General features: G+C 40.5%; 1 protein-coding gene across 2 annotated transcripts in view; it reads left to right on the top strand.

The window, feature by feature from the left end:
• Window positions 1-25,119, top strand: part of KIF25 (kinesin family member 25) — a 42,941-nt gene extending 17,822 nt beyond the window's left edge. For both annotated transcript variants that reach the window (XM_056344372.1, XM_056344374.1), the window contains exons 8-15: window positions 2,860-2,927; window positions 7,679-7,753; window positions 12,111-12,257; window positions 13,305-13,481; window positions 18,212-18,363; window positions 20,856-21,053; window positions 23,585-23,740; window positions 24,950-25,119. In XM_056344372.1, the coding sequence (XP_056200347.1) occupies window positions 2,860-2,927; window positions 7,679-7,753; window positions 12,111-12,257; window positions 13,305-13,481; window positions 18,212-18,363; window positions 20,856-21,053; window positions 23,585-23,740; window positions 24,950-25,107 (1,131 nt within the window). In that variant the 3' untranslated portion in view covers window positions 25,108-25,119. The remainder of the gene's footprint in view (window positions 1-2,859; window positions 2,928-7,678; window positions 7,754-12,110; window positions 12,258-13,304; window positions 13,482-18,211; window positions 18,364-20,855; window positions 21,054-23,584; window positions 23,741-24,949) is intronic.
• The last annotated feature ends 520 nt before the right edge of the window (window positions 25,120-25,639 follow it).

Below are 25,639 nucleotides of genomic sequence, written 5' to 3'. Positions count from 1 at the left end.
GCACATGTGAATATAGGTGTCACGTTTGAATGAGCAGCTATGGTTTTGCCTGGATTCACACCACCAGACGTGCACACTTAAATGAGATGCCTAATCACTCCAGACTCCACTTGTGGTTGCTGAAGAGAAGTAGCCACCTCCAGACGGAAAGTCATTCACCTAAGATTTGAAATAAACTTTAAATATGTTTGTCTGTCTCTATGACTACGTATGCATCTGAGACACCTGCCCTAGCCTAATACCTGAAGTGATATTTGAATCCAATTTCCTTTGGCTCAGAAAAGAAACTGGCTGCCTGTACGTAATTAATTCATTTCAAATAATTTTCTGAAAGTTTTCACTTGTGAGTAGTTGAGAAAAAGGAGATGGCGAAGAGGCTACTCTGACTATCAGGGAAGGTGCAAGATTCTGCTGTTTCTTCAAGACAGGACTGGGGAAACATGAATTAATGCAGCCAAGACTCTCCTTTTCCTGGGAGATAATTCTGTAATAGATAGATGGATGCAGCTATAGCAGCTGGAGTCTTTACCACTCCCCAGTTCTTATCACTCCCCAGTTCTTCTCACCATCCCCAGCCAGAGTTTTCTTCCACTGGTGCTTACCCAGTGTGGGGGATCCTTTAAGCTGTCCGTGTCAGCCTCTGTACTGTGTCAGCCAGTTGTACTGGAGTTAACAGTTAAATGTGAGGAGCAGTCACAGTCTCCCTTACACTGCTCTGCTGTGGGGCAGTAGTCTTGGGAACGGGGGCATAATCTTCAGCAGATACACAGTAACAAGAGATAAATTATAATTACCACAGCTGGAGTCCGTGATCATGTCTGTATCCACTATTCCATATAAATCACTTTAAATGATTTCGCTGCCTTACTGAATTTCATTTAATGACCTGCTCCCCAGGGTTGGGTGTCAGGGCAGATTGTGACTTTTTGTGAAGTATCCTTTTGTCATTTCCATGGTTCCTATTGCCCTGAAAACTCAGACTGGGAGAATTCTGTGACTCTGGTCTGAAAAATAAGGTTCTTCAGCATTCTTGTGAGACAGCTCTATGGATTTCATAAGCGCTGTTGACAAGGAAACCTGAGGTTCTGTAGGCCAGCAGCTGTGGTGGATATGTTAGGCCATACTGATCTCCTGACAAAGGAAGGTCATTACAAATGCTCGTGTGAAACTTCTGCCTATTAATTGTTTTGTTTCTGTGTTACGCAAATAGAGGTTTTTTCTGTCCCCTTTCTCATCTTAAGGAAAGCTGGTCTGCAAGTAAATTTGGTATCTGAATCAGAAACGTGGTCCATAACCCCCCATGAAGAAGGCCTACAAGGAAGCTGGAGTGAGATTTTTTGCAAGGGCACGTAGTGATAGAACAGGGGGGGATGGCTTTAAACTGGAAGAGGGTAGATTTAGATTGGGTATTAGGAAGAAATTCTTCACTGTGAGGGTGGTGAGGCACTGGCACAAGCTGCCCAGAGCAGCTGGGGATGCCCCATCCCTGGCAGTGTCCAAGGCCAGGCTGGATGGAGCTTGGAGCAGCCTGGTCTAGTGGAAGGTGTCCCTGCCCGTGGCAGGGGGGTTGGAACTACATAATCTTTAAGGTCCCTTCTAGTCCAAACAATTCTATGATTTTACAATATCCTTTTTCTTTCACCCCCCACCCCTACCCCCTTTCCCCCCCCCCCCCCCTTCCCCCAGAGTCTCTTGGTTATTGATCCTATTAGAATTTCTGTGTCAGGCCATTCTGTAGCGAAGTGTCATACTCGCTGTACTGCTGCTAAATTTGCCAGTACTGGGCTGGGTAACACAGCTCATTCTGTAGAGTGAGCTTTGTCATTGTTAGGTTGATAATGACACATGGGCCTTCTCCAAAGAGGAAGAAATACTTATAAACTCCAAACAACAAATTTGATTTTTATTAGCGTTTTGTGTGGTGGACATACTGTGTATGCAATCGTTACTTGCTGAGCTCTTTACGACTTCAGTCTGTGGGAATACTCATTTGAAGGCCATTAGTTCAGCACTCCAAGCTACTTGTGTGAAGCACGGGAGGAATTTCAGCACTCCCATCAAATGCAGTAATGTAACCGCAGATTAGTAAACTAGGAAACCTCCTTGAATTAGATGAAGTATTTTGTGTGCTAGTGAGCTTCCACCCAAATAGTTTTAAACCCCCACTGTTTTTCTCTTCTCTGCAATTAAGCAACATTTGCCACGAGGAGCAGAAGGGCACAGAAGTTGCTATGTAAGGCATGTCAGACTGCTGTGATTATACTCTGGTAATAGTTTAAAGAGCTGCTTACTTATCTGTCAGATTTACAAAACTACTATTCTAGTCCATCTGGAAAGTGGATTGTGGAATTCTAGCAATTGTGCTAGTGCAGCTCTTTCTCACAGTTGTGGACTAGCATGTTGCTCTATGACATGTGCATCTTCTGCTCAGTTCTAAGCACAAATATATATGAAATCAATCTGAAAAGGCACTGTGAAAACTGGCCCTGTAATAAAAAAGGAGGCTCTCTGCCATTTTTTCTACCTGTGATGGCAGTTAGGGAGGCTGGGTTTACTTGCCTATGGCTTTCTAGGCCTATAAGAAGTTCAGGTGAGAGTTTGGATCTTTCTCTTGACTTAATTAAGTGCATATGTTTTCTGTTGGGTGTTTTTTAATAATCTGAATGTGTTTTGAGATTCTTTCTTGTGGTCTTGCACTATACAGGCTCTAAAGCCTCATGTGTTGGTGACTGCTGGAGATGGGCCTTAGACTTCATGATCCTTAATTACCGCTGTCACCTGGAACATTAGAAATTATAAATATTTCTTTGTGTGTGTGTGCCTGTGATACTAACTGTAAGTATTTTGTTTTTCTCTTAGGAAACTGTCCTTGTAAAGTGTAGTCGTCCTGGTCATACGTCAATAAACAAGACTTTTCAGTTTGAGAGGTGAGTAGTCCTGTGTACCCATCTGAATTGCTGGAAGATTTGTGTAGTGAAAGCTAATTTTTAGTAGGCATTGGTTAGATGTTAATGGAGTTTTTTTGGTTTTGGGTTTTTTTATGTGGTATTCATGTTCTTCCCAGGACAGAATAATACACTTCAGGATATAGATGACACCCTTAGTCTTCCCTCTCAGTGAAGACTACTGATACGCCCACGTTTGAAACCTCCGTAGAGACTTACTTGACCCTCTTCACAGTCTAAGTAGCTCTCACAATCCTTGCAACATGTTGTGAGATAGCAAAGTATTAGCCACATTTTAAAAGTAAGGAAGTGATGTTTGCCTTTCAATACTTAAAAGGAGCTTATAAGAAACACGGGGGCAAACTTTTTAGTAGGGCCTGTTGTGATAGGACAAGGGGTAATGGTTTTAAACTAAAAGACAGTAGATTTAGATTAGATATAAGGAAAAAAAATTTTACAGTGAGGGTGGTAAAACGCTGTAACAGGTTGCCCGGAGAGGTAGTAGATCCCCCATCCCTGCAACATTCAGGGTCAGGTTGGATGGGGCTCTGAGCAACCTGATCTAGTTGAAGGTGTTACTGCTCATTGCAGCGGGGTTGGACTAGCTGACCTTTAAAGGTCCCTTCTGACCCAAACTATTGTATGATTCTGTGAATTGAGGTGGATTGCACAACTTCAGCATTAGACATACAGCATGACTGAGCCAGAAACTGGACTGCAGACTTGTAAGACTTGATGTACAGCCATGCTACTTTTAACCTAGAGTTAAAATGGTCTGAGCATAGACAGTAGGGTAGCGCAATATAAATCAGTGCTTCACAAGGGAAGGGCTGTAGTGTGACTACTTTTCTTATTAGATGCTCAAGAATCCACGTAGACAAGAGAGATTTTTTAATGCACCAGCTGTGATAAGGGTTTTAATTGGTGTTTGTGCCTTACAGGACAGCAGAGAGTCAGTCCGCAAGACAGAAAACTGCAGGGGGTCAGGCTGAAAGGTGCCTTATGTTCTTTCAGAATGGAGCTGACCTCTGAGAACAGGAACAAAGAGATAAATGGGATCGAATGATGTCTCTGTAAATGAAAAAATACAAAATTTTGCCCCATACATTTTTCTAATGCATACTTTGCATGTATATGTTGCAGTGACTTCTTCAGTAGGCTCTACCTTGAACCGTGTTTCAAACCCCTCTGGAAACAGAACATGAGGACAATTTTATGGTTCCTTGCTTGAAGGCACAACTTGATTAAAACTCAAATGTATCCAACATGAATTATCTGTCCTGGTTTAAACTTACGGTCTGAGCCTGTTTAGCCCAAACTGCTGTAGGGTTGCTAAACATTGCCAGTCATTCACTCTTCGCTTGAGGCATCCTTCTAAGATGCTGCCTTTTCCTACTCACAAAGACTGAGGACTGCTTTTCTGTAGGCCACCAAACAAGTGAAAATTCCTGAGATAATGCAGTTCTTGGGGAAGCTTTACTGACCCCATAGGTTATAGGACTCCTTTGATACAAGGCATATGAGATCTGTCAAGGTATATGGCCCCCATGCATGTCTGCTAAGCTACTCGAAATAATTCTTTTCACCCTCCAGCTATAGCTAACAGAGCCATACCAGCTCAAGTAAATGCAGAATAATACTGCAATTCAACTCTGTAGAGCAACACAGTTAATGGTATTGACATAGGACTCCAGAGGTGCTGTGACTCTGGACATGTGGTATAGATCCTGATAATCAGGAAAAGGGTTAAAAAAAATGTAACCCCCCCCAGAGAATGCAGTTCTTGGGAATGTTTTTTTAGTGTCCCAGCACAGCTCTTTTTTATAAACAGAAGAGCATATGGTTCTTATGAACTCAAAAATGTTTATTTTTTTAGCAATGTTTTATGGAACTAATAAATGTCAAAATATTTGATTTCAGCTCAGGAACAAAATTCCAGCTTTCAGCATGTTATGCTTTTATAATTTTATTGGCGAATCAGTTAGCAAAATAAAAATCTCAGAATTTTCAAGGTGAAATTAACATTAATCACTACACAGGGACAAATCTGTCATCATTCTGGTAAAAATACACAGGCTTACAGAAAGAGATTCTCTGGATTTGCTGCATCTTTCATGGTCTCAGGTAGCTAATTAAGTGGGTGTCCATGCTTCAGTCAGTGCTGTGATTACAGTGTAGCACAAGCTATTTCAAGCAAACCTTAAACTACTTCATTTGGGTACTGGTAGCATTTGAACCACAGCAGCTAAGCAGAGGTAGTAAAACCCTTTTAGGAAGTTGAGTAAATATTTGGAGTAGTTACTGTAACGTGGAGCCCTGTGCCTTTCCTCCAAATGGCTACCAGAATCTGACCCTGACATAGCTATTAGCGATGGCTGTACTACTTTGCAGTGCAGACTACTAAGAGTGGTTGATTCTAGCCCTGATTGTAGTCGATAGCAATCTGTTTGCTTTATTAGACAGCAAAACCCATCAACAGCAAGTGAAGACAATATGAATGTTCTGGTCTTTAAAGTGCCTTTTTAAGTTGGGGTTTTTTTTCATGTAGTAACTCTGATATTTTGATATGTTAAGAAAAAATACCATTTAAACACACACTGAGTTAGAGGCCTGGTTAGTTGAGATGGAGGACTTGGTGTTAATGAATATTTCATCAATTGCAGATGATAAATGAAGCAGAGAAAAGTGTTTGGAAGTGCTGTTGCTCTCTTATATTGACCTTGCAGATGTGATGTGCGATGTTTACTGAAGCACATGTGTGTATGCATGCAAAGCAAGGATGGAGTATTGCTATTCAGTGCCTGTGTCCTCCCAGTATGAACTGTGCCACATCTCTGCATATTTGTTGGTTTCTCAGTGTAGTATGACAGCACATCAGTGGAATGGCAAGACAAGCAGTATTTGTCCATCAAGCCAGACAAGTGCTCGTTTCCTGATTAAAGAGAGTACATTTTTGTGCAACTTACAATTAGTCTGTAGAACACATTGCCACAGGATGTTACTTCAGGCCAAGAATTCAGCAAGATGCAAAAAGAAATTGAATGCTAATTCTAATAATATTTTTTTTAAACAGAAAATCAAATCATATTTCAGTTTTGAGGCCAGTTTACAGCTTTTAAGGATTAGGATGAGCCACAGAGATTAATTACTGTCTCCAGGCACTAGTGTTTCCTGCTCCTTCCTCTGGCTATTTTCATGAACAAAATGTTGACCTAAGTGGATTGGCTCTAATTTGGTATCTGTTTGTCAGTGATCCTGCTGTACAGTCTTATTTATGGAGAACATGAATACAAAGATCTACATTTGTACAGGTTATAGACTGTATTGGGCAGATCATGGTCAAATATGCAAAGAGGCTTGAGTAAATGCTAAAGAGCACACTATGTCTTCATTCAGTTAAACTTGCTGTATCATATACAAGCTGTGAGATACTGCTAAGTGAAGTGTACTAGAATACTGTATACACGGGGAAGTGACTATGCTTTGTAATGTTTACTGCTACCAAAATTCCTGGGTTTACTTAGTTGTTTTGCTATAAGCTATAAAGAACATACATCACTCATTGGAAAACAGAGCTAAGCAAACAAAAAGAAAATAACCCCACACAACAGAAGGATATCAGAAAGGGAATCTTTTTCCAAAGATAAACATTCATACCTCAAATACGCAAGTGTGGCTAATGACATTCTTGTTTTAGATTCTGTTCATCTTGTATAAACAGTGCTTGCTGTAGGCTGTAATCTTGGGGAGGATGATGTTTTTGCTGTGCTAGAGAAGGAATGAATGAGTTAGGATGTCCATGTTTTACAATCAGAATTTCCTCCCTTTGATAATTCCTGTTTTCAGGTCCTAATTTTATGTTGTATAAACTTGGTAGTTGAAAGGGTTGAAGCGAAAATTTCTTTGAAGACCCCGGTGTTAGCTTATTTTTCCTTGAATTTGAAAAACATATGCAGTTGTTTTAGCCATCATTGTTTTGGCCCAGGGATTGTACTATTGCTGTTTTCTAAGAGGTGGAATAACTCATTCAATTTAATTGTCTTTCATTCTGTTTAAAAATTAGTCTGAAATCCTCATCACAATGTAAAAGAAAGTTGTTGTCTGTTGTCCCCGTACCCCCCAGTGAGCAGCGTTTATTTCAGAGTAGATCGTTCAGCAGGGGTGGAGTTGGAAATACTTTAGGCTAATGCTGCCCACAAAGACAGAGTATCTTTCAACATTGCCCTCAGGGACCTTCTAATTTCTGCTCTGCCACTGACCCTTCTGGGACAAGTCCCGAGACAACTTTGCAGCCTCTGTACCTCTGGGTTTGTTTTTTCCCCAAACCTTATCTACATCTAAAGGGAAGTACAACCTGACCACTCCCTTCCTTAGCCTGACATAAAGGATACACAAGTAGCAGGGATATTTCACAGTCTGGTAGGTGGGAGAAGGCAACAGGCATCTGGGACAGCCTGGAAAAGGACACTGTCTGCCAGGGGCAGGCAGGAGGGTTAGGATGAACGCAGAGAGCCACAAGTGTACACCTGTGGGCGTTCCCTCTAGCACAGGAAACAGCCACTTCCAAAAAGTCGGCGGGAACCTTGGAGTTCTAATTTTCAGTTCTCTGACATAGAAATGTCAGCAGGTCACAAGTTTTATGTCACTAGCCTACATTTTCCCTGGTTTGTGTTCATGTACTGTTACAACATATATATTTTTTCTTCAGTTAATCATTGTACTTTGCTCCTCAGAGTTTACAATGCTTCGGAGTCTCAAGACACAGTATTTGCAGATGTGGCCCCTTTGCTAACATCTCTTCTTGATGGGTAAGTTAAAACTGGGAGTAAGAAAGCTAAAGTGCAATAATATTCTGAAATCCATCGATTAAAAAAAAAATTACTTACTAGTAGTGGTTCTGTCCAGTTTTATGGGTTTGCAGTTCCATTTTCCTGTTTGCTTTCTACTCCACACCAAGTGAATGTTGTTTCCCCATATAAACAGTGAAAACACTATTTTCAAAATTTAGCAGAGCAGACAAATTTGGAAAAAAAAAAAAGTGTTTTTTTGTGTGTCTGGTCTCCTCCTGGCAAACAAGCATTTCTTGTAATGGAGGTTACTATCTTTTTCTTTGTGTTTTTGTAGGTTATGCTTTATAACTGTTTTTCAGTTGCAGACATGGTATGATACACCTTTTCCTACAGTGTGTTCATACATGAAAGGCCCGCCAGGGCCACTCTCTGATCATCTGCTCTGTTTTTGTCTATAGCATAGGCCATAAGAGGTCATATGATCAGTTCCTGGGTGAGCCAGAGCTGAGCATCCTCAGTCATAGCTTTAATGCTTCTTCAGGTGCTGGGGTTAAAACAGAATTCTGGTTTGAATACAGAACTGATAGGTAGCAAGCACTAACAAATAATGTGATTACTTCTAGCCACTTAAGTTCGTGAAGTGTGATTTTTCATTTATAGCAGGGCCAACACTAAGCTACTCTTGCTAAGAAGCCTTGAAGTGCATATTGTTATAATCTTTGAGGCTTGAACTGAGATTTATACACAACTTCCTTACTGCTTCTTTCTCATTCCCGCTCCAGTCCCACTCAGTTATAGATAGTTGTTGTAGAGCTGTCATGGACCTTTCCCTCCCTGTGGAGGTAAAGACGGTCCCTTTCCATCCACAGTGGCCTAGTTGAACGTGGCAATCCTTCTTCCTGGCAGTCTGTGCACTGAAGTTTCCTTTTCTTAAAAGCAGCCTATGAGAGGTACGTCAGGATACTGGGAATATTGGGAAATCCTAGCCATCCCTTTACACATGCCACAGAGGGCCCCACAACGGCTACCTGGGCTAAGGGAAGTCCTATATGGCATTATTCTAGTTTACCAAGGATGAGTAACCAGAGCTGAGCAACCTATGGACCACTAGGTTGGAGGAGTTTGAAGAAGTCTTTATAACCGTTGTTTTTTCCCTACTTTTCCTTTTGCAATGAACATAACTTTGCTTTGGCTCAATATGTCACTTATTTATCATCAAACATACCTGATCTGTACCTTGATCCACTGTACTTCACACTTGCTAATTTCCACATTGGGACAATCCTGTCCTAAATGCTAGCATTTTTATATTCAGTTAGGAGATGTTCTGTTATTGAAAAAAAGGCCTGTCTTGTTCTTCCAGAAGTGCCATTTAAACAGAAGCAGATTTTCAGGGAAGGCGAGGCTGTGCATACTCACCATGTTTCTCAGCTGCCTTCCCGTTGTAAATGGGAAACAGACATACTTAGTCTGAACCTCGAACCTCTTTGCTGCTCCTGATTGTTTTAGTCTGGGCTCCAAAGTGGTCTGTAAACAACGTTAGCTTAAGTAGAAAGGAGCATTATGCTCCTTTTCTTTATTTGTTCTTTATTTTTCTTTCCTAATGAATTGTTTCATTTTTCAGTATAAATATACGGGAAGAAAGGATTGTTCCATATGCAAAACAGACAAAGTACAGCAGGCTTCAAAGTTTACAGTTAGCCATACAGGGCCAGCAAGGGAGTAAGATAACATTTCTTTACAGCATTGAAGAATCAAACTTGTTTATTTATTTTAAAGAATACATTTCTCCTCCTTTGATTTCCTTTAACAGTGTTCTCTCCTGGTGATAACTGTGCTATACTGAACACCCACAATTTTTAGGAGAGAAATGCTATGAAACCATTGGTATTCTAGCTTGATAGTAAGAGCTTTTCTAAACAAGAATATAACTAATGAAGCATAGTGGAGAGAGAGAGATATCAGGGCACACAGGTGAATCAGAGTCTGAAATTTTCAAGATTGCTCTATTTGAAACCCTTATGTTGGAACCAGAACACCAACAAAGTAAACTAAGTAAATGTAGACTAGTCTTCTGCTTGTCTTTTTTGAATCACCCAGCAATTCGTTCTCTCCTGTGCTTATGTAGATACGATACTGTTTCCATAGGTCATCTGGGCTTACTGAAATACTGTTTTGGCTTTGGCAGAGAAGTTATCACTGATTGATACCCGATTTGTGTCCCTATCTTTCAGTGTTACAAGCACCTGTCTTCTTCTAATCATACCATTCAGATCTTGCCAGAACCGTTTTAACCATGATGCTTACTGTCTAACAAGTAACAATCAAGGAAAATTTGAATAGCTGGACTATATGAAAGTTTGAGAGACTTCTAAAAAGACTTCCGTTCTGTTTTTCCTAAGGAAAACTACAACTTTCAAACTTCTGGCTTTCTTTTTGGTTCCAAAGATCTCTTTGCTTTTGAAGTTTGACTAAAAGTCTCAATAAGCTACGGGCTGGCCAGGCAGTGTGTGTTAGGGGTGAATTGTGAAAACTGCTCATTGTTAACCTAGCTGAAAACTATCAATATTAGTGGGAGCTTTCCCACCGACATAAATACAAGTAGAGTTATGTCAGCACTGAATACCTGGAGAAATCCCTTGTTTCAGATTTACAGCCCTAATTTCTAGCACATTTCATTTTGCTGTAGTGCTCTTTATTTTCAGTTACAGTTATCTCCTTCACTTCATCAAATCTATGATAGACTTCTATTTTATACTCTGCATCCTGAAATGTGGAGGGAGCTTACTATAGGTTCACTGACTGCAACTTTGACTTCACATCCCCAGAGGGGTACCCAGGTATTTGCTTATACATTGCTTATCAGCCCATGTTTCTTTCTATCAAGAGAAAGCTTTCTAAATAATCCTCCAAAAATAATTGCTTCTAGGCATGTTTAATATGCGAAAAATCGCTACACATATATTTCTCTTCAGTGGCTGTGTTAAATATTTCATGACTTGAAACCATAAATTTAAAACAATTAGATGAGGGGTGTTCATTGAAATATGCTGGCATGTGCTTGAAACAACATTTTTGATATGAGGAAAAGCATCGGATAACCAAAAGCAGCTGTTCAGGTCTGCCCACAGAGGAGGTAGCTTAGGCAGTGAAATTTTACTCCCTGGCAGAAGAGGAGCAAGCCCATTCTTGCAGCTCTCTAGTAGAACAGAAATTCTAGCATACTGCAAAGCACTCCTCATGTATGGAGATTCTGTTGTGTCTCTGAACAGACAAAATAGTCCAGGGAAGAAGCAGTCCTGTCAGCATAACTGCAGGTCTTCCAAGAGCTTTTGCTGGCACAGTTCTGTGGCCAACACCAATGTGCTGGCAGGTGCTGCAGAGCAGATGCAGCTGAGTAGGGACAATCCTTCAGCTGCACAGTGCAGTGTTGGTCCTCAATACAAAATCGTACTGTGGCTGGCTATGTTTGTATCTGCCCACTTGCTTTGCTTAAGACGTTGACTTAGATCCAACTACATTAGAAACACGCTTACTGGATAGGATTCATCCATCTAAATCCAGATCCCTGTGGCACAGACACAGCACAGCACACAGCTGTGGCCTCTTTTATTATTATTTTTGGTGCAGAGAAACAGGCGTTGTCAGAGTTCTGTTCTTTAGATGTATTTTACATGTCTACTAAAGATGATGAATTGTATTTCATAGGTGCCTGTACCTCTGCGGTGACATTGTACATTTTCACCTCCTACAAGTCCATATCAGAGCAGTTCCTACCACCTTTATTCCAGAGTAGTCTTTGTGTGTATGCTTATACTGAGCTAATACATTTGGTTTAAAATTTGTGCCTCTTATTATTAGGGCTTTCTTATCTCTTCCAGTGACTGAGGGCTATGACTGATGAGCCTGCCTGAAAAAGACTACCAGAGCTGAAGAGTTCCCAGCTGTTAAGCTGTTCCCAGTTGTTAAGATATTAGTGCTGTGGTTTGCAGCGTAGCACTCTTAAGGCAAATCAAACCCAGCGATGGTTTACTTTAAAATGTTGTATTGTAAACTGCAGTGGTTCAGGAGCTGATTAACAAGCAGCTCAGTAGTGCATGAACTGGCAACTGGGCAGACAGGAGGTCTAACCTCATCAGTCATTCCAAGCTAAACATCCCTTAAACTCTGCTTAAAAAATAAAATCTGTTTAGACAGTGTTATGAGCAGTACTTTAATTTCTGTCAGATTGTGAGATCTCCAGAAAGAAATCTGCAGGGGCAGTGTATTTGGGTTTTGTTTCAGCTTGTGTTCCCAAACTGTTGTAGATTTGACTTGCCACCTAACAATCGCATTTAGTAATGGTAAACCAAATGAAGCCTCTTTTAAATTTCAGGTACAATGTGTGTATCATGGCTTATGGGCAGACTGGAAGTGGGAAGACATACACGATGTTGGGACCACAGTTAGAGAACTTTCCATTCTCCATAGAAGACGAATCAGAACTTGGAATTATTCCTCGAGCTACTCAAGAAGTGTTCAGGTAACAACTAAGTAAAGGCTCGTGTCAGTGGCAGTCACCTCAAATTTTACAGAAGGGATGAAATAATGTATGTTTGTAATGTACTTACCGTTACAGATTTCAGCTGCACAATGATTATTTATAGCTTCTCTGACTGCCATTCAATATTTGAGTTTCGATACAGATTTCTAGTTTCTTTCCTGCTTAGTCTGATTTGCTAAGAAAATGAGATTATGCAGTCTTGCTGTGTGCTATCTGTCTGTGCCTTTCAGACTCCTAATTTTGAAAATGTTTCAGGCATAGCTGTGGGAGTCCAAAGATAACTAAGTTCTTACAAGTCTTGTGAAAATTGACAATTGGAATAGATGAAGAGGATCCAGATCAGAACCCAGTCTCCAAGAAGAACGATAGTAGAATTTTTAACCACAATCTGTTCTTGCTTTGAGAATTCTTAGATTTTTTTTAGTTGAACCTAATGCATGATTTGAACTGATAACGCTGCTATGTTGTAATAGAAGAGCCATTAGAGGTTTTTCCAGCTAAGCCTATTTCTTCTGGAGAAGGGTGTAAGGTAAATCCAAGACCCAATTTTGTACCAGAATAAATGTCTAACTGTAAATACTCTCCTGAATAGACAAGCCCTTAATTTATGGATTTTCTGAGGCTGTGGACAGATAAGCTCTTACAGGTCTAGCTGGGCAGTTTACCATCTCTGCCTGTTCATTGCGTGCACTCTGCCCGAGTATATCATACCTTGAGCTCTGAACGCAATAACGTCCACCAGGGAAATGGTATTAAAAAAACATGAGGAAGGAGGGAGGTTAATGGAGAAAACCAGTTTAAGCTGGCATAGCTGTTTGGAAATCCATATATTCTGATTATTCAGCTTAACATTAGCATGTGGATGAGGCAAAGCCATGGCTGTGGATATTTAATAAGCACTTTTATCAGACTGTAATAAGGTTACAATTAAGGAATAGATCTTTATTTACAGACTGTTCACTTGGGGTTTGATTTCAACATTTTTTGGCTTTTTTCTTCTTTTCTTTTTCTATTTTTATTCTCCAGGCTTATTTCTGAAAAGCCATCAGGAAGTTACTGGGTTGAGGTTTCTGTTGTTGAAGTGTATAATAATGAAATTTTTGATCTTCTGGCCAAAGACAGTTGTGGAAAAGTATTTGGCGTCAAACGTGATGTTGTCACAAACAGAGAAGGAAAGAGCGATGTTCCGTTGCTTACGCATGAGTAAGTACACAATTTAATCCTTACCATCCAATATATGCAATATATAGCTGTCACAAAACTGCATTATAGGCACCAGTTATCACTTTTGAACAATGAGTCCTTACCATATGCAGAAGAACAGTTTTCACTGTTTCCATTAGCTCAGTCTGTAAGACTTCAGCTGGCTGCAAATGTCAAAATACTTCCAGAAATAACAGTACAATTAGTTTGGGTTATACTTCTGTGTTAAGCACCTTCCACTCAGAATGCCTGAAGATAACTGTGTATTTTGTTATTGCTGAATCTATGGCATCTTGTCAGCTGTAGAAAAAGAAGGGTTAACCCAGACAGAAAGCACTTGCCTTCAGTCTTACTAAATTATAAAATTTACAGATGATAATAGAAATGTATGTACTACTACTAAATTTTTAAGCAGCTGTACAGTGTTAGTTTTCCCTACATGCATTGGAGTTAAAAAATAAATAATTTAAAAAGAATAAGACTTTAAGTGATCTTACCGTATAAACAGCAATCTTACACTGCTTAGTATTCTGTTTTCATAACTGGAGGCATTAAAGTGGGAATTGATTTGCTGGCATTTCAACGTGTAGTTCTTGAAAATCCATTTTTTTCAAACTAAGATCTAAGAAGTAGCTAAGCTTCTACCCATTCAGTTTTAAGATGTTTACCTTCCCAGCGTTGGTGTATAGTAAGTGTGATTCTTTACACATCTTGCAGTGCAGGAAGAGCTAAGGTATTTAAGGCTACAGCTATACTTATTTTAATGCCTTCTTATACTTACTAAGCATTACAAAGGCTTGTTGTAGTACACATGGCAATGATTTTTGGTGTTACGTATATGTAGTACACAAAGCAAATTATTTATATTTCTTGTTATATATGAAACATCTTGACTAATTAGCTGATAAAAATTACATCTTCATAACAACTCATCCATTAATAAGGGTGAATCTGTTTCAGATGCTTAATTTTAGTAATGGCTGTGTTGTTTATGCCAGTCTTAAATCAACATTAGCAAAAGAAATTATGACAAGCAGTACTAGGGGCACCAGAGAGGGTGGTGCTACCCAGTGGAATTAAGCTACTGGACATCTCCCTCTGAGCGCCCAACACATGAACAGATTCCAGAAGGGAACAGTTCTGCTTCTGCACTATAGGGAAGTCTAGACACTTAGAAAAAGTGTTCTGCTTCTTGGACAAATAATGTTTGTGAAAAGAAACATCTTGCCCTGTTGAAATGTTTAGCACAATATTAAAGATTTGTATTTGTCTGGGGGAAACGATGTTTTTCTCCACTTCTGTATAATAATGTTTGTCATGGTCTAATCTCTGCTTTTCCAGGAGGAATTCAAAGTCGGATATGAAAAGCATTCCCCCCCCAATTAAAATAAAATGCTCCCTCAGTGGAGATAATTTGAAAGCAGTACTTTTTTCTTGTGGGACTTAGTCACATAAGCAGGCTGGTTGTTGTTTATTTATGTGGGTTTATGCTATTGCCAGAAAGCCTTGATAAAAATACAAGAATGTACTGCAGGGTTGTGCAAACAGACTTTTGTTCTACCTTGTTACATGCACTTATTGAGTTGTATTTTCTAGCCATTGAACTGCTCATAAAAAAGCAGGACTCCAGAGAAATTGTAAAGTGACTTTCTTTACCATGGCAGCTGTATAACTCTCCTTTCTTTCAATGAAATAATAATCATTGCAGTATTCTAGGAAGGATTAACATTTGTATCTGGGGTATGCCTGCTTTTCAGTCTTGAGGTTAAATACGATTTCCAGAGAAATTCTGCATCCTTGACTGCACTCTGTATGCTCCATAATTGTGTGGAATTAATTAAAAATTACTGGAGCTTGAAGTTATGAATCCTTTTGCCCTCTCTGTTTGTATTATGCCAACTGGTGGGTTTCTCTCAGTCTCTGTCCTTGGATTTCCCCAACTGTGACTACTCCAACTTTTGCTGTGTGGTTAAAAGCTCTGCTCAGAGGAGGTTGGGAGTAGAACCTAACCTGTGTGTGCTGAGTCTTGAAACAGCTGATCTTTTTCCTTTGACTTGAGAAGAAAGGAACCATATGACTTAAAAAATGATGATGGGCACATATAGCATGGCTATGATGGGAGTTGAACTTTATCTGCTCCAAGTAATTTTTAATTATGGTATTTCAGTAAAGAAGATTCTGGCCTGGTTTCATTCCTGAAAAATGCCTACTCCCCTTCCCAAGGGAGCTTTGCATAGTTAGTGTGTGACCCATGTCCTTTCCTAGGCTTTGGGGAAGGGAGAGGTGAGATGTAGCTGGACTTGTGCCACAGAGACAAGAACTAGAACCTGTTTGAACCAAACTAGAACCAAACTAGAAGGTTTGGTTTATTCTTCTAGTTAATCAAATGGCCGCTCTGGTTTTTTTTTCTGTAAATTTTAATTTATGGTAAAAGAACCCGGCTCTTTGAGCTAAACACCTCTTAAAACCCACTTATCTCAATCAATTGATAAATATTCAATTCTAATGCAAATATAAATAAGAATATGGATTTGTATGTCAGTTACAGTGCAAGCAGCAAAAAAAGTCCAATTCATAAACAGGTTATATTAATAATTACACAGAAAGGTTAATAAGAAAAAGCAAACCCAAACAAAGTAAGGGAATCATTGAATGAAGCCACCCAGCTGCCTGAAATCTAAAGTAAACAGCTGGTGCTTTCAATAAAAACACATCCTCATTTGTGATAATATTTCATTTAGAATAATTGGTCTGCTGGGTCTCATTGGCTTCTCTATATATCCATTAAAATACAGTAGTCTTTCTCCTGCTAACATGTACATCTTACTGAATCACAAAACCCTCAGTTTCTTTCTTCTTTTATGACTTGGTTGACTTTGGAGAACATTCAGCATCAAATTTTTAACCTAACCACAACCGGGCTTCTCTTTGTAGAATCTGGTCCTGGAACGTGCGGTACATAGAGGATGATAAATTCATAGAGATTATACTAAAAAATTATTACTGTCCATCCTGCTGAGATGCTACTGTGCCAAGCATGCAGCGCTGCACCGGGGATGCTGTTTACCTCCAAAGTCAACTGCAGTTTCCCAGATGGTGATGAGCACTGACAGCATACCCTGAGGCCTGTCTGCTTCCGCAAATCCGGTTAGAGGACAGCAGCTTGTAGCACTGAGCCCTTGCCAGCACACAGGAGCAGCTTGCAGAAGCCAATTGCTTGTTGCTGCATCCTAGTGAAGGCTGCTTACTTCTCAGGCCGTCCAGTCGTGCCTGACCAGCTACTGGAAGACACAGTTCAAAACTCAGGAAGGCAGGATCTGCCTCCTTGGACTTCAGGCAAGAGTCAGATCACCCCAGTGTGAGGCTCTGCCTTCTCTGACAGTAGGAACTAGAGCCACTGCTTCTCTGCTGGCGCCAGGTCAAACAACCGGGGAGACATTACCAGTGGATGCAGAGGTACAGATATTACAGGGGAGGTCAGCATGTGTGGCTCAGGGTTGATAGGTAAAGGCTATAGTGATCATTTAGCTCCTGCAGCCCTGGTTACACAGGGAACTTTGAGGTGGCTGCTTTTCTTAAGCATCTATAAGCATGGTAAGGCTAAGTGTTTTTTCTGTTCTTCAGATGCCCTCACTCGATTTTCAAAGGCATTAGTTTTAGTTGGGTATAGCTCTTTTGCCTCTAAACTCTTCAAGTGTGGCTGCTCTTAGCATAAAGTACGTTTGTGCCCAGTGTGACTTCCACTGAAACTGGCCAAATCTAAGCCACGAAGGATTGCCTTGCATTGCATGCTTGCTTGTGCTGACTGCAGCAATGCAGAACCCAGGCTGTAGCCTGTCAGGAGAGTTATTAATGGTTCTGGTGTTACAGGGCATTCAGTAACCAGGCGGTGATATGCCATCGTAATGATTTTTACCCCCGTCTACAAACTAGTATTTAGCTGATGTAACTTGAGTGATTGCTAAAGAAGGCAGTGCAGTGAAATGAAAGGGTAGGCAATCTTACCTCACTTGTTTCAAACACTGCAAACCTGGGGGAAATCATAGTGGTTTTTTTCTTTACCTAGTCAGTTTATTTCAATTTTTATGTTAGGTTTTTGCCCTTTGATTGATCATATTTGCAGAATTTCCTTTAACTGGAAAAGAAAACTTATAGTATAAGATAAAATGATCTATAGAAACTTATGCCTGTCTATTCTGACACTGTGATGGAGTCCCCGCTCACTGAACAGTGGAATTGAACTTTTTTCCAAGGATTCTGAATTTAAGTTCAAATGTGAAATAAGATTTCCAAAGGCTCAGAGCCTATAGGGTTTTGCCCTATATTCTGTACCTTCCAGGAGCTACCTTAATATAGACTTAGTCAATTCCACATCTGTAAGACCGGAGGTTCCAGGAATGTCTAAATCTGTGTCTTTTCTTCTAAAGTGTGGAGGTGTAGAAATTTTGGTCACTTCTAGAGCTGAGCTACAGTACCTGCAAGGCTGGCAGGCATCTTCTTCAGCAGTTTCAGTACTGCATTACAGCTTTTGTCTTGAATTTTCATCTTAGACTGTATCCCACCCGAAAAAGTCTACATACAGTTGTCTGTGCAGCTCAAAACTGAGATTAGTATAAGGAGTTAGAAGAGCAAGAAAGTGGAAATGCTCAGATTCACGTCTAAGTTGTGAGCTTTCTCGTGATTTTTACTGTGAGTCAGTTAAATTTTCTGCTTGTTTCTTTACCTCCTAGGACTGTTGAAAATGCATCTGAAGTTTTGCATTTAGTCAGCAAAAGCCTGCAGCTAAGAGTCAGGCACCCAACACTGGTGCATGCTCATTCCTCTCGTTCTCATCTGGTAGTTACATTGACCATAACTACAGTTGATTCTGGAGAAAACTTTGGTAAGTAGGGTGTTACTAAAATACATCCAGAGCCAGTTAATCCAGAGTCTGTGGATTAAGATTTTCATATTGTTTTTTCCCGTGTTTAATATATTTCCTCAGTTCTTTTCCGTTCTTAACTTCTACATACCTTCTTAAATAACAGACCATTTGATGTTTGAATGCTACTGGAAGTTCACTTTCATAAAAACTTTTCACTTTTCTTTACATGTCTTGCCTTACAGAGTTCTTGAAGTTCTACAGCATGAAACAACTAATAAAATAAATGTTGTAAGTCATAAGATAAGGTGTAAGATAAGATAGATATCAATTAGATACTCAAATACAGTAGTTAAATCGCTTTGTATGACATGAAATTATTCATGCTAAGTTTGTGATATAGCTAACCGTGCATTTCAGGGATCATCATATGCTTTCGGGTGAGAAAGAATTGGGTTTTTTACCTGCTGCCTTGCAAAAACATCCATTAAATTCTTCATCTCTTGAACTGTTAATAATAGGCCACTGTAGGAACAGACAACATAGTTGTCTTATTTACTACAGCAAAACCTGCATTTCTATTTTTCAGTACCACACCAAGACTTAACAATGTATTGCTTTAGGAATAACTTTGGCTTTTAGGGGTTAATTTTGTTTTCTTTTGCTCGTGTTGTAATTAGGCTCTCTGCTTCCAGTGCTAGGTCCATCTCCTTCATACTCTGTAACAACAATATGGTTTTAGAAAGTGGAAAATATTTAAGATTTTTTCCCTCAGATCTCTATCAGAAATTAAACAGACAATATTAGCAAAACAGAACAAACAGTGCCCTCGCTTACCTGTGGGCTTGCCAAAAGACACAGCTATCTCACAAGTTACAGCTCCAGCATTCCAGATGTTAGCTCTAGCAGTTCCAGATTCTTGTCAATCAGACAGATGTTACTTTTCAAAACACAGTGTTTGCACCGTTAGCGCACCAGCCCTGTTGTCTAGCCCACGCTTCCCTTTGCCACTTCTAATTGCAGTCACCCTACTATGACACGTTGTCTGGCAGCACAGCTCCACAGAAATGGCTCATTTACATTGAATGCAGATTGAGGCTTTCAGCTTATAGTGCATGGACAAGATGTGCAATGTAGGGGGGCAGAGCAGCACTGCAGATGGGACCTCTCTATAGCAATGTGTCAGCATTCTCTATCTTGTTTAAAAGGGGAAAATCCTGATTTAAAAGCTAGGTGTGATTGTCAAATATCTCAACACCAGAGATCTAAGTCACTAAATAAAAAGTTGTAAAGTCTGTCATGAGTTCTGCACCTAAAACAGGGTTGACAAGCCAGCACTTCTTCACGTTTGATTAAGGTTTTTTAGCATTTTGTTTCAGTATTATCTGTTGTTTGAGGGGAGCAGTTTCTTAATTTCCCTGTCTCAAACCGGAGAGGAGTGAGAACACGTATTTTTGCACTGTGTGGCCTGAAGCCATCTATTCTGTGTAAACCAGCACAGCTGCTCCATCTGCACTGTGAGCAGCTAGCTCTGGTTTTAGCGATAGCCTTGCTGGAGAAGTGCAGAGCTCTGCAATGCAGTTCAGTCTGCTCTTTACTCAAGTTTTGCAGCAGGGAACTTAGTACTACTACTCTTAAATCCCAACAAAAGTCTATTGTCACTATTACCGGTAGCAGAGTACGTGCCTTTTATTCTTCTGCATCTTAGAGAAAGAGAGAGAGGAAGATGAAAACCAAACACTGAAGAAAAAAAGCACAACTTCTTTGGGAAAGCTCTTCTGCATATACTCCTGCTAAACTAATGTGAAAGCATATTCCCAAAGAATCTGTCTTCCTCTTCCTTGTGGCAGAGAGTGTGCTGCTGAGGAAGAGGAAGGATATGAAGCAGTCTAGCGCAGCTACAGAACTACCAGGAGCAGTAGGTGACCAACCTGAACAAGTGGGAGTAACGCTGTTGAGGCTAAGAACTCATCATGTGGAGATGCAGCAGTGGGATATGAGGGCTGAAAGAAGTCTAGAGGGAACAGCAGCGAAGGACAAAACAGAAGAAGCAGGATGAGGATTTTTTTTTCTTGCCAGAGCACCAGCAAGTGATGTTTTAAATACATAGAGACAGACTTCAGAGCTTACTGCTCCCAAACATCTAAAATCTCACTTTGGTTGCTGTCAATCTAAAACACAAAAAAATGCCTCTTTAAAGTCCTTACTGGACTCCCATTTCTTGTTTTGCACATACAAATGAGAACAATGGGGATATTAGATTTAGATGCAAAATAACCTACACCATGTCTTGTTACCAACTGGTACGATCGGTTTGATGAGCAAAACCTTAAATAAGATAGAAGACGCCATTCAGCCTGCCTGTGCCATTGCTTCTGACTTGTATATTGCTTCTGTTAGAATAGCCTGAAGCAGCAGGTATTCTGCTTCGCTTATTAATGCCCCATTTTTCCTCCATCTCTATTTCCACTGTCAGTGAGAAGCTCTCCTTGTTTGTTTTTTCTCTTAACCAGGTACTTCATGGGAAGAAGAACAAACCAGTCAGAGATTAAATAAAGAGGTTTCCTGCACCTTTCCACAAAAAATGAGAGACAATAAATCCACCTCTTCTTCCAGACCCTCTTCACCAGCACAACTTGAAGCAACTGAGAAAATGAAGCAAGTCAAAACTAGACTGCAGCTGGTGGACCTGGCTGGTAGCGAGTGTGTTGGTAAGTGAATGCATCTGTTTGGGCATGGATCCTCCCAGATCTAGGTGACAATAGTTGTCTTTACCATTTCTGAAGGGATACATGCTACCCCGCGTTCATACAGTGGGTGCTTTAACTCCACAGATCCTGGCAAATTTCGGGGGCTGATTGTTCCAGTTTTACACTGGTACAGTTTAACTGAAAGTCTGTTTGCGTAAGCTTGAAGTAAGCCTAGGGCGGTCACCCATATCATAGGTACATTATTTGTTCAGACTGGTTTTATTAGGCCTGTTTTTCTACTCTGAAAATTAGCATGTCTTTGTACAGAGATGTTTAAAGTGCGTAAATTATTTAAATATTACAAATATCTTTAATAGCTGATATCACCACATGTGGGTTTTTCTGCCTTATAGTGGAAGTTAGTGTTGAAAAGATAATACTGTTTTCATTGTTTCTTCAAAGAATTTTCTTCCTCCTGCCTCCTCTAGGCACACAATAATTTCAAAAACTTGATTATTTCCTAAAGGACAAGCTTTCTTACCAAGAAAAGCCATGCAGCCAAATGTACCATTCCAGAAATAATGTTTTGAAAACTGAACCAGTATTATGAAAGAGTCTTTTACTTTACTGCCAAAAGAATTCTTGCTGTTGCTCACTGTTAAACCTTTGTTCTACAGAGAAACCTAATATAATACATTATTTTTTTTCATTTGCTCTGAGTACTGGAAGCTGTTTGGTAAACATGTAATTGAGCAACAGTGTGTGTGTGTGTTTTCTCTCAGTTCAACCAGGACAAGCATTTACTTGGTTTGGGGCTCAGTGGGCCAGATCCTCCAGCAAAGCCGGAAGAGCTGTGCTTACTGACATCAGCGTTCGATGTGGCCCAGCACATGCAGCAGCTAACCTCTGCCATCAGCTATGCTGGTGGACTTACTGTCATAAAAGTGAGGGCAGCCATTAACTCATAACTGGTTTAAAATGTGGACAAATCTAAGTGAGCTGCAGTACAGCAGGCTTCTCACACACTGCGAGGCCCCGCTCTACAGCCATCCTGGGTCATTTACAGCATATACAAGCTAAGTGGTCTGTTTGTAGCAAACTAGGTTTCAGTTTGAAAACTCAGCTAAATGCTTCGTGGAAGTTTATCTAACCAAATGTAGATAATCAGCAATTTAAGCATGTACCACCTCACCTATCTGCAATTTTTTGCTTTAGGGTGATAATCCACTGTCTCAGGAGTCCACCTTTACTTGCTGTAACAGAAGCTTGGGGGTGGCTGTATACACAGTGACCCCAGTAAAGCTAGTTTGAGATATGTCCTATCTCAGATTATTTGTCCACCCTGTGGCAGGGTCTTCCAAACCACTTTGCTCTGTGCCTCTGCCAAGAGACTCTACTACTCCAACTCCATCCTCTCCCACAGTCACATTCCTCCAGCCCTTACTGTCCAGACTTCTGGGCGTTTTGTTATTACTGCACCTTTTTCACATTTGCCTCTTCAACACCTCTCTTGTTCTCCCAGTTTGAAAAATGGTGGCCTAAAGGGAAAACAAGATCCCTAGCCTCTCTCTGCACTTCTCTAGAGGTGGGACAGTAAGCAGCTGAGGAAACTATTAGCCCTGTCTGCTCATCCCGCTACCATTAGCTCTGCCTAGCATGGATCATGTGCTCTGGGTAGTAAGAAGTGATTGCAGATGCCTCTGTTCCTCATCCACTTATCCTGAAGAAAGGTTGAATTTGAATAATGTGATGCTAAATGCCAGTAGCAAATTTCTCTTCCCAAAATGGCAGAGGTAAGGACAGGAGGAATTAATTACTTCTAACTGCAGACTGATCAAAGAGTTGCATTTGCAGCACCTCTTTAAGTTGGTCCAACGCGGTGTGTAGACCAAACCTGTCCAGTGCTGCTCAGGGGCAGCATAGCTGCATACCACCGTGCTGGGTGGATGGTAGAAGGGCATCATTTTCCTTTATCGCTTTCCTTACTGCAAATGATACTACAAAACAGGATCTTACAGACTTTGGTGAACATAAGCCCCTCACCCTTACGGCTGCTGTACAGTTGTGTTTCTGCAGCTTATGCCATCAGTGTCACTCCTGTTTTTCGTAAGGGATACAGATGGGGCAGTTTATTATTAAAAATGGTGGAACACAACAGGTTTCTCTCTGGGGACACTGTGGACTGGCGTTTTCAAAAGCAGCCTTGTCTTGTCTGTTCTTATGGTTCCTAATTTCTCAGTTCCCTGTTCTTAACACATATGGAGCCAAGATGCATTGTACAGATGAAGAGATCAACTTTAACATGAGATGCTTCAGACCATCTGCAGACACTGAACCTCCTTTAACCTTCCTTCAAAAGAGTAGAAGTGCTGAACAATGTATTGGCAGTCGAGTGAAAAACCACTGCATCTTGCTTTTGGCATGGGTGGACTGGAAGTCCTGGTTCAGAATTTGTGTTTTAAAAATGTTAATGCAGCAACAGAATTTTTCATCCATTACAGTTGAAGTAGCTTTGCTTAGTCTTACCATTGCCTTTTTCTACACTGTACTAGGTATGTCTGGAGTGACAGGTGCAGCGCTGAGAGAGACGTCTTTTATTAACCGCAGCTTGTCTGCCCTAGCAGATGTTCTTGGAGCAATAGCAGAACAGCGATCTCATGTACCGTATCGGAACAGCAAACTTACACACCTGCTTCAGGACTCTGTAGGTGAGGGATTATTCTGACTTTCGTTCAACAGTAGAGACTACTTTTCCCAATCTTTCCCCTCCTTTGTTGTGTAAAATTAGGGAATGATCTTGTACTCTTTGCTTGTATGTGGGCCTCTATTCAAAGACTGGCTTTGGAGCAGTGTGAGTGCACAGCAAGAGTTCTGAACTCCTCCTGAATTCGGCTAAACCTTGCTGTTTCCAAGGTTCACTTTAGGAATACGCTTGTAAAAATCACAGCATCTCTAATAGGATCGTTTAAAGGGTAATAAGTGCATTTCATTGGTGTTTCATGTCAGGTACAGTTTACAAGTTAAGCTTCATTCTTTTATTACTACAGGGTAGTCACATACTTGCACATTCCTCAACATTGTGCCCTGTAGCAGTAAGACAAAGGAGGGAGACAGAACAGACATGTGGTACTGCACTACAGCTTGTGTTTGGGTCACCTTCTCTAGCTCCTCATCTATGCAGAAACAGTTTTAAAGCAAGTGTAATTCCTGCAGTAACGTCAGATTTGTGTCCATCCATATGGTGTATTAGTCCATTTTTCTGCAGCTATAAAGCATCAGCCCTTGTGCTTTTAGTCTCCAGTTCAAGGCATTGGCAGTGATTGAGGGAACAGTTCTTCAGAGTGTCTGAAAGACTCTTAATTTTTGCTTCAACTTGCAATTTCACCTAGTGCTGAAGTCCCCACTTTTAAAAGGGAAAGCCAAAGAAAGGAGTTTAGGAGCTATGTTGTATTAGCATTGAGCCTGATTTTAACTATGCCTGGTGTATGACTTGGGTAACACTGTGTTGAAAGGAGGAATTTCCTTGTTTAATCATTCTCTGTGAACCTCTATGTCTGTTTTGCTTTATTGTCACACAAATAAGCCATTTTGCCATTACCCCAAATTTACAAACATTTGACAAAGTTTAATGAGGTGCCCTGACCCATAACATACATGCTGACTAACTGGTGAAGCTATAAGGGGGGAAAATCTACATTACAAATTGTGAAACTTCTATTCTGCTGCGGCAAATATATCGTTAGACAGACTTCCCTTGAAGGAGCCGTCTGTTTTCAACAGCCTTCTTCATGGGCAGTCTTCTGCTTCATAAAAACAGTGGTAGCCTACGCTCACTGTGGTGTAGATCAGTACATTAGCAGCGTATAACTTACTGAAAATAATGAGGTAAATACGTTTTGTCATTTTCCTGCTTTTAGGAGGTGATGCGAAACTGTTGGTGATGCTGTGCATCTCTCCTGACCAAAAGTACTTAACAGAATCAATGCAGTCTCTGGGATTTGGAACTCGTGCTCGGCAAGTTCAGAGAGGACAAGTGAAGAAAAAAAATTTCCCAGTGCCGAGTAAAGCAAAATAAAACCTAAGACTCCTGTGGATGAAAGTATTATTAATGAGTTCCTCAGACTGAAATGTATATTGTTGTCCTAAAGCCATTATTTTAGACATCAACTGCCAGATAAAATAAACAATCCTCAACATGGCATTAGTAAGCCATAACCCTGCTGATAATGTTCCTGCTCCAAAGAAAATAGCAAGTATTGACAACAGCTACTATGGTGGAATGGCTTAGAAATAAATCAGACTTTTTTTAGGAAAGCTGCTTCAAGACATGGTTTTGGCAATGTGTTTCCTTTGGGCAAGTAGAATAAGTTGACAGAGCCCTGATTTAGGATGGCTCGCTTCAGAAAAGCCAAGGGTGCGTTCTGTTTTCGCAGTAGAAGACATGAGTCTAAATATCATTCCAGGGCTTCAAAGCAGCAAGTGAAATAAAAAACATGGCTTGGATTAAAATGTCATCGTGGCTTGGTCTTCTGTCTAGCATGGATGGGGTCATTCTTAACGCATGGTCAACAGGTAGGAGTGAAAAGCAACCCCTCAGCTGTACTGAA

This window comes from Falco biarmicus, chromosome 6 (assembly GCF_023638135.1).
Source record: "Falco biarmicus isolate bFalBia1 chromosome 6, bFalBia1.pri, whole genome shotgun sequence".
Taxonomy (NCBI): domain Eukaryota; kingdom Metazoa; phylum Chordata; class Aves; order Falconiformes; family Falconidae; genus Falco; species Falco biarmicus.
The sequence above is the reverse complement of the archived record's forward strand: the minus strand, read 5'-3'. Positions and strand labels throughout refer to the sequence as shown.